At 34.6% G+C, this 9,829-nt stretch overlaps 1 protein-coding gene across 1 annotated transcript; it reads right to left on the bottom strand.

Annotated features, from left to right (window-relative positions):
- Positions 1-366: 366 nt before the first annotated feature.
- Positions 367-9,600, bottom strand: LOC110462506. Its single transcript, XM_021516477.1, has 4 exons — positions 9,232-9,600; positions 6,782-6,852; positions 5,830-6,003; positions 367-2,928 (listed from the first exon to the last, which is right to left on the bottom strand). Exons 1-4 carry the CDS (start codon positions 9,521-9,523, stop codon positions 643-645), a joined length of 2,823 nt encoding a protein of 940 aa, XP_021372152.1. The 5' UTR covers positions 9,524-9,600; the 3' UTR covers positions 367-642.
- Positions 9,601-9,829: the final 229 nt, after the last annotated feature.

The following is a 9,829-nucleotide window of genomic DNA, read 5'->3' as shown; positions in this document are numbered from 1 at the left end:
GGGTAGGAATCCCAATTTTACAATTTTGAAGCCTCATCTACCAAGGATGATTCTGACCAAGTTTGAAAAAAATCCATCCACTGGTTTTTGAGAAGAAGTTGAAAATGTAAAAGTTTACGCACGACACACGACAGACGATGGACGAAGGACGACGGACGACGACGGACGAAAAGTGATTAGAATAGGTCACTTGAGCAAAGCTCAGGTGACCTAAATATTAGGGTGAATAGTGCATGCAGGAATGGCTAAATCTGATGGTCAAGAACATATATTACATTTCGAAGATATAAACAACAGCAGCTTTAAATTTGTGACCTTATCTATCAAAATGTGTTATACACAGGTCAAAGAGATACTGAACAGCAATTTTAATCATCCATATTTAATGAAAAAGACATTCTAATTCTACCCAATATTGTTTAAGAATGCTCTATTTGCAGAAAGGAACAAAGGACCTATCATTCTATTTATATACCAACTATATAAAACTAAAATTCTGTACATAATAAGTGATTGCAATTATCCGTACCATATTAAAAGATATCTGATATTGCAAGTTTAAACTTTTAACAGTACATATAATGAACATTTAAATGTTGGTGTAAAACATGACATCAAATTTACATAAACATTGGTAAAATGCTATGTGTCAAAAACTTTCTCAAACTTTTTAGGTTTTGAGCGCGGATGGCGTCTAAGTTTATACTCATTGTCACTTCCTTTGAAACGAAATGCGGCCAATCCAAGCTTGGCTTCAATTGCAAACTCCTTTGAAAGCTTTAATGCTAACAGTTCGTCCATTTCTTCCTGCTTTTTCCTAGCATCTAAGATATCTAACACTTCTACTGAAGAGTCCATACAAACAATGTTCAAGTTTGCATCTACAGGTATTGTCATATTACACTCGGACACCTTAAGACAGTTTGTGTCTGTTACATCACAAATATCACTCGATAAAACAGAATCTGTCAATTGCTTACATTTTTTCAAACTTACTTTGCCCTTGCTATTTTTTGAAGGACCAGAACCAGTTTTCTTCAGAGCTTTTAGCTTTTTTGTCAGATTCCTTTTTGGAACCTCGTCCACTTTCCTTCTTTTGAAATCAGTTCTCTCATCTTCAACTTCTGAAATACATCTCTTTTTACTTGTCCTCCGTTTCCGATTCGGAACCTCTGGGCTTGAGTTCATCTCATCATCACTCTCACTTGTACTTGCATCCAAATCTGACAAACCAGGTACGATGTCTTTGGATGTTTTCTCTGCGTCTCGCTTCTTTGGACTATAATCTGGCCATACATAAGCATTGTTTTGATTAGTTTTTCTCTTTCTCTTTGAATAACCAGGTTCAGATTTCTTACATTCTTTGTCTACTTTGGTCATAAAGTGATCAATTGTTCTCGTTTGTGATTTTTTAGCCCTAGCGTTACTGTTGAAATCTCCATCAACCTCATCCCTTCCAAGACATGTTGCTTGCAAAGTTTCTGTAAAGAGACTTGGTGACTTGCCTGAATCTCTACAAGACTTATCTCCCTTGACCACCCAGTCTGTGATGGATCGTTGTGGACTGAATGAATCACATCCGTGTTTCTCTTCTGACAAGCCTTTCTTCCGTACATTATGTGTTTGTGAGACATTATCTTTCTGTTTCAGTTTTCCCATCTTCTTCTGCTTTTTCCTCAACAAAGCTGAGCCAGAAGAGCTCCTACTGTCACTGTCAACATTGATAATATTATTGTTTTCAGACAGTGGGGGTGGAATGTCAAAATCCATTGAATCATCAATATTTGATTCAAGAGGAATCATCAGTTTCCTTTCTGTGCTAGCTTCATTAGATGATATTTTCATATCCATATCATCTATATCCATAGCTTTTCTCTTGTACACCTGTGTGTGTTCCACTTTTGCGTAGTTATTTTTGCTGTCACTATATCCAGGTATAGCTGAATTATTTTCATCAGTACCATCCTCATCATATCTTTCGACAGTCAGAGTTGATTTTGACAATCGGCGCACATTGATTTTTCTTTCTTCTTCAAGCTCTGACAATCGTCTTTGCATAATTGGACTACATGCGTCTAGGTCAGATAACGACAATTCATTACTAGTTGGAGAACTAAAGCTGGTTTTATTCAGATTTCTTGGCGTGGTACGAATCAATGGCGGTTCAATGACTTTGCCACTGGCCAGTTTCCTCGGTGGGGTCACAGGGCATACATTTATTGGTTTGAAGTGATTCAACTCCTGGGTAATGCTGTCTTCACTCTGTATACTTGATGTTCGAGACAGTTTAGACGACGTTCGATCCATTTTCGATGTAGATGGAGATGAATTTTCCAGTAGTTCATTTTGAAGTTTGTCAGTGATAATTTCAATATCTGGAGAAACAATTGATCTACTGGCACCACTACTCTCTGTATCAAGACAAACAAGTCCATCTGTAGCACAAAAAGATGAAACTTTGGACAAGTCTCGGGACAATTCATCCGAGAATAATCCCTCATTTTCTGTGTGTAAATCGACCAAACCATAATTCCAAGAACTTGCTCGAGACTTGCTTTTACCAGACATGTTTGTACTACTGTCACCTTTTTCTTGCTCATTGCACAGATAAGGAAGGGAACAATCACTTGATTTCCTATCAATGTCTTTTAGTGTGTCCACCTTCAAGAATTTTTCAGATTTTCCAAAAAAATCCCTATCAGGTGTGCCATGTATATATTGTAATGATGAAGCACTGGAGATTCGATCAGCCTCCTTTAGCTTCTCTGCCTCTCGCATCTTGCTGATGAAGGATTCAATGGTGGACACTGGTCTTAGACTGCTTGACCGTCCAGTGTTGCTACTACTGCATGTGTTGACTGATGTAGACCTCGTCAACCTTGATCGCGACTCAGCCATTAGAAAGTTGATAGGGGCGTCTGTGCCAGCCTGTGAATTAGATAAACATAATTTTTGAGGAGTTGAATGTAATTTATGGTAGGCACTGCAGGAGAAAATGTACCACAGTATACCATGGTTTTCTCCAATACACATCACAGCACTGTGACAATTATTATAACACTTACTTATCATCTTCAGTAGGAAGTGGCAATTTGTAACAACAAATATACTTATTATCAAACATAAACTGATATAAATATATCACAACTATTTTTCAACATATGAACATTGTCAACAAAACCCATCAGTTAATATTTATTTGTAATCACACATTTTAGTAGGACTGTCTGGAAAAAATATACAATAGCATACCAGGGTTTTTCACATGTCAACGATAACAGTAACCACATATGGTTTGGGTTATGTTGGAACCCTGTTACCAGGGTCTGAAAATATGTTACAGGTACCCGTCATTAGTGTTGGGAATCGGATGAGATATTATAATCGATTAACGGAAGACTTGTCATGACCGATTAATTGATTATATACATTGTGTAGTGTATAGAAAAATATGAAACTACAGTATGCGGCTATCTTTACCTAATTATAAAAATTCACACTTCCAGTCTTAACATACATGCCATAACTTTCCGGTGCAAAATAGTGAATTCTTTCAGTGTTTTATTTAGTGAGATTTGGTAAAAAAAAATGAGATTTTTTCTATAAATTAGTGAGAAAATCGTGAGACATTTAAAACAGAAATAATCCGGCATAGAATTATCTCATTTGTGTTATTCTGAAGCCAGCTCTTTTGGAACCAAAATTAGAGATTAGATTGATATTTTAAAAGATTTTATGACGAGGTTTACACATGGGTACGCTTCAGAATAGTTATCAATATTTAAAAGTAAATATATCACAATAGTTCCATCACAGACAAATAATAAGAATGAGTTTAAAAGAAGTCAAAATTCAAGAGGGATATCCTTGTTAACCTAGGTTAGAAAAAAACATATCTCAAACATTGGGAATATCTAATCTTCATTTGTTGAAGAAAAAAATACAATACCTACTACTTCCATTATTTTTTATATCCAATATGTAAACACTTAAGTCCTATCCTGACAACGAGAGAAAAAATCACGGATTCCATGTCAGTGTCTGGTTTCAATTTTATAGCCTCTATGTATATTTCAGTTTTATTCAACCATGTTTTCATTTGTAATAAACTAACAGCTCTTATGTGGCTATTTAATGTCATCACATATTAATTAGCAACTAGTCCCAACTGGACAGGGAATCTCTGATTTAATTGCTTAACAGTTCACACATCGGTGGGTATGACAGCAAGCCACTCGTTGCCAAATCGGCCTGCCATTCACAACTACTATTGGAATGATATGCTTGGCCTGTACCCGGTAATTTAAGTGGCTAGCCTGTGATTTTAGACCTCTTAATGACCAAGGTCAGTGAGAATCCATTTAGCTTTTATTTATTCATTAAGATTTACCAAACATTGTTTCTTTTCGTGAGAACGATTGAAATTTGTGAGAAATTTATGGGCCTACACCTGATGCTGGACGAATAAAAAATGTTTTTGGATACATTGCAGTTTTAAGTAAATTTAGCATATATTTAAGCAGTTTTCGATTTTTCGATTATTAAAGATTGTAATCGAGCACTTACTTTTTCACCAATATCGATCGACTTTATAGACTTTTTTTGATCATCGAAACACCACTACCCGTCATAATGTCTATCATCGACATGGTCAACAATGGAAAATAGAGTAAAACATATTAATATCCCTGCCATTTTGTTTCTCCTCGGCAACTGTCATTCATGTCAGACTTGTGAAGAAATTACTAAATAACAAGACTAGCGTAACACTAAACACATTGGTTTAAAGCGTTGCAATGTCCCGCGGTTACATTTTGTGATCTTAATTTTTTGTAACGTGTAGCATGCTGATGTAAAGCATGAAACATGTGTGAGCAAAATTTTTTTTGTTAACTTCGGTTTTGCATGTGCAGTAATCGTGTCAACATGCTAATCAGCTCATAGTGCAAACTAAAGGTTAAAACTTTTGACTTGCATAAAAGGATTTAATCTATTATACCCAGCTCAAGGAGTTGGTGGGAAATATAGAAATGGGGTCTGTCCCTCCGTCCATGCACCTGATTAAGAATAACTACTCTGATCTAGATCTTTGCTATTACAAGTGCTATGTTGATTATACTTGCATCCATTGTGTATCTGGGGTTGCTCTACTGAATGCAATCAAAGCATATTTCGGATGCTGAATTTGACATCTTTTATACGTCATGGTTTATGACTTTTGCACTGTGAGCAGGGTATATCGATGACATGATTTTTTTGTTAGTTTTCAGATAATAACTGCTGGTCAATTTAAAGAAATCAAAGCTTCCGTCAGCAAGATTTTGTTGTATTCCATTGGTTTATTTTTAAATATTTTTTTGATGACATATACACTATATAAAGTTATAAAGACCCCTCTGAACAGCAATGTGATGTGCATGGATAAATATTTCAGTACCCGGGTAATGGTTCGGTTTCAAATTTTGGGTACCAGGGGTGGAAATTTTGTACAAACAGCCTATTTTATTCCTCTTTACATTCATATTCTAGAACGATCATTGGTACATCTGATTTTCCATTGGAATTGGCCTATGGATTTCCTTTTCGTCTTGTCTAGGTTGAAAGATGAAAATGACTTGTTAACTTTTATGTTTCTTTACTCAATTTGATTTTGATTTATTTGAATAACCCTGTTTTTTGAAGTTGGTGAAATTGGTGTTATTAAAAGTAAATAGTTAATACATGTTTAAATACACTTTAAAAATGACTGTAGGAGGGGGATACAATCTATTTAAAAGGTTCAAAGTTGATCATGGGTCAGATCCTTTTGGTCAAATCTCATTGCCGTACCTCCTCCACGACACCTGTTAATTCTTTGGCTAGCTTTCCATCTTCCTCCTCCATCTTCTGCATTTCCATCTGCCTTGTTTCCCTCATGTGTACCTCTTCCTCTTGTAGCTTCTTGATGAGCACTTCACTTGCTTCTATCTCCTTCTGTCTCTCCAACTCTCTCTGCTTAGCAAGCTGAAAAAGTTCCTTACAAAATTAATTCACTGTATGTATATGTGACAATAGTAAGTTAGGTTGGTTATTGCAAAGATTTACATTAAGTGATATGTATACCACAATAATTGATCAAGTATTAGGAAAATGTTTTTTCTTTAGTTACTGAACATAATGTCTCTAATTATATTTCTAAATACTGCCTTTCAAAATTGCTTCCAGCTCTGTGTTGGCGCTAAATGTCAGCATATGGAGCACAATTTGCCTCCAACTGAACCTTGTTTATGTAATTCTTTGTTTTACATACAATAGTAGGGCCATAATCACATGACCACACAGTACACAAAAATATACCAAAACAAATCAATAAAAAAAAAAACACCTACATACCCTTATTTTTTTGCTCATGCAACCATAAACAGACAATTTATTTTGGCAAAATAATGCTCAACCTTAACCGTTAGTTTGCTAAGTCTAAACACTATCTACATGCATACATGTATGTACATAATAAATATTGAACTCCGGGTTGCAGCAATATTATTTAGAATTATTTTGGTAAACTTGTGTAAGAGTGAATATTGTGATGAATATCAAATTGCAAGTTAAGTGTATTGAGTGGTAAATCTCCACTACAAACCAGTCGCAAAAATGTTTGTTGCAAACGTAAGGAATTTTAACTTTGTATCATGCAGCAATGAAACATATTTTTCAGACAGTGATCGATGACTTCTTAATTTATGAACTCTGGTGATCCTAGATCAACCAATGATTACATATTTATAAAGATATTTTTTACCCTCTCCATTTCAGCTTCATACTCTTTCCTTATTTCTCCAGGATTGGACAGCTGGATAATCGGCAGATAGACTGTAAAGTAAAATGATATACATGAGGTTTAAATAACTTATATATAATGTTTCATATTTTAATCAAGGCAGTAGAGTTTAACTCAGTTGGTTGATACCATATATAAATATATCTTAACCCTTTGAGTGCTAGTCACAACTATAGTTGCGCTGTATGTCTGTGGCCACCACTGCTAGTCACAACTATAGTTGCACATTCTATAAAATGGTATTTTATATTGTCAACAACTAATCGTGTTGATTAAAATTTAATCAAAACATATCAAATAACCAATTTTCATTGGTATTAATATGTTTTAATATTAACACAAGTATTATTTTTGCAATATTTTTACTAAAATTGTGACTTATGAAGTTATATCTAAATTTGAACTGCAGTGAAAATTAATTTTTCCTAATTAATTCAGCACTGATTGGTTACCGTATGTATTTTAATGTAGCACTCTAAGGGTTAATACCTGTTTCCTATCTTGGAAACAATTGCAATGACTAATGATCATGGCATTACAATGGAAGATGCAAGTGATGCATCATTGTGCAACATCATAGCTGAATAAAAGTGGCCAATCATATCCTTGTTATTATTTACATGTGAGAAACATGATGTTTTACACCCCCTGCATGTTTATCAAGAGTATAACAATAAGTCAATTAAGTGGAAAAGACATTGATTGGTTACTGGAGAAAATGTGCACTAAATCTGTTACAACTAGCTACTAGAAGCATTAACGTTGCTTCCAACAACGAGGAAATTAACATCATATTGTTAGAACTAGGAATGGGTCCTATATATATGCCGGCTATATTAGAGCAGGATCAATAGTGTTCAATATCTAAGATTACATTTAATTAACGCTTCACTGACACGTCAGTATACCGTTATCAAAATAATACATGATTGTTGAAATAGGGAATTAATACTGTAAAAAAATAACTCTTTCACAAAATTTCTTGAGAAAAAATAGAAGAAACAACAACCATGACAAATGACATGTGATGTTATCTTAATTTTCCATATATATATATGTATTAGTTTTTGACAAATGACATGTGATGTTATCTTAATTTTCCATATATGTATTAGTTTTGGTTAATCTGTTGACCTTCATTACCAAATTTCAGATTATATTTTTATTTGTTTTTTAAACCAGGGAGAAATAAAATAGATCAATATATACACATGACTTCATGTTTCATTTCTTGTATGTAATCAATAAATATCAGTGAATTAATGGTCAGCATATGATATATACTTTTAATCATTTAATCTCCAGTCAAATTTACCAGTTATTCATATTCAATTGGGAAAGTTTTGTTTGGTGTTTACTTTAATACTTGTTTACTTGATTTGTTTATTAATTGAGAAACATCATTCATTCGTTTGAAAGTCGATTATAATATCAGCGTGTGCCAAAATTTTAAAACTATTGCAGGACATTCGGGCAAGTAAATCAATGTTGTTACAGATTTGTACACTAACTTGACCCAATATATGCTAAATATTGGTTCATTGATTGTGACACCGTTGTAAGCGTCAGTCGCTTCTTGAGGCGATTCTTAATTCTGTCCACTTCACTTCCGGTTGCATTAGGAGGTATTGAAGAAGACTTGTTTCTCAATAACTAGTGAAAATTATTTACAGGTGCAGTGGGTGATAACAAGGGTAGTATAATAATTTCATATAAGATAAGGGTATTCAGTTATAAAAAAAGGACTGACAGGCCTGTATAGACCTGTCAATGATACTTGTACTTAGAAGTATAGATATTTAAAGGGTTTCAGGAGTTAAAAAAAAGTACTGAATTTGGATTGGACATTTACTTCAGGAACTTGTATGTGTTAACCCAGCTAATTAGTAGAACTATGGAGTGATCATGTATAATGCTTTATACCACAACATTTATGTGTAATTTAATTACTTATCTTCAAAATAAAGTGATTATCCTGAACAATATTTACATGCGAACATGAAATGCTTACAATGGGTAAACATGTACTAGCAGGCGGGGGGGGGGTGTGTCTATGTGGGGAAATTGATGAAAGAAAAGTATCGGGCTGTGGTGGTTTACTGAAGCCNCCCCGATAAAAAAATCTGGATCCGCCACTGACTAAGCCTAGTGTTGTAAATACGTATGTTATAGATAATATGTATACGCATGGTACAAAAATACATAATCAATCAATGTAACCTGCAAATTAACGTTAACACACTAGTTATTATAAAATAATACAATGGAATAGGAATCTATGAGTATAACATTTCATTGGTGAGAGTGTATGTCGTCGCATTGACGTTCTCCGTATCAAATGACCTAAAAACCACCGTGTTGTCCAAAATAGGTCAACATATCATCAACACCGACCGAGCTGTCATTCGTACCTGCATTGTCGTCATCATCATCTCCTGCCAACCGCTTATCAACCTTATCTCTATAACTGGATTTTATATTATCCCACAACTTTTCGTTCACCAGTTTTCCAGTCTTTGTCGCTCGTCTGGCCCAGACTGAAATCCTTGTCCGGCAAAGTGGACAACTCAAACTGCTTTCCTCCACATTTTGTTTGAAACACGGCATACAGAGAGTATGCTTGCATGGCATAGTCACTGGCTCGATCAGAATACTCATACATATTGGGCACATGCAGTCTTCGACTGCCAGTTTCTCCATCATGATGATAAAGATGATTTACATCAAATACACAAACATCCTGTGACATTTTTCACGCCATTTTGTTGATTGGCGCGCACCCAAGCGGATGTCAAGTTCGTAGCGCCATCTATTATTTACACAAAGTTCGATAACTTTGCCAATATTTTGGTCGGATTGCCTCACAGGGAAAATGTGTGTAATTAAAAGTATTAACGACTGTTTACTGCCAACCAGAATAGCATATCTCCAATATTGATTTGAGCATGCAACTTTATCTATATAAAATTTGATACAATCTTTTACATTATGATAAAATGAGAAATAAAA

This window comes from Mizuhopecten yessoensis, unplaced genomic scaffold (genome assembly GCF_002113885.1).
Source record: "Mizuhopecten yessoensis strain PY_sf001 unplaced genomic scaffold, ASM211388v2 scaffold10797, whole genome shotgun sequence".
Classification (NCBI taxonomy): domain Eukaryota; kingdom Metazoa; phylum Mollusca; class Bivalvia; order Pectinida; family Pectinidae; genus Mizuhopecten; species Mizuhopecten yessoensis.
Note: the sequence above shows the minus strand (reverse complement) of the source record. Positions and strands in the feature narration are given on the sequence as shown.

What these genes read in the sequence shown, in the direction of transcription:
- LOC110462506 (XM_021516477.1), bottom strand. Translation starts at nt 9,523, where the DNA reads ATGATGGAGAAACTGGCAGTCGAAGACTGCATGTGCCCAATATGTATG. An exon ending in TGATGATGACGACAATGCAG is followed by an intron (nt 6,853 to 9,231) that starts GTACGAATGACA and finishes TTTACTTTACAG; the next exon opens with TCTATCTGCCGATTATCCAG. An exon ending in TAACAGGTGTCGTGGAGGAG is followed by an intron (nt 2,929 to 5,829) that starts GTACGGCAATGA and finishes TCTAATTCACAG; the next exon opens with GCTGGCACAGACGCCCCTAT.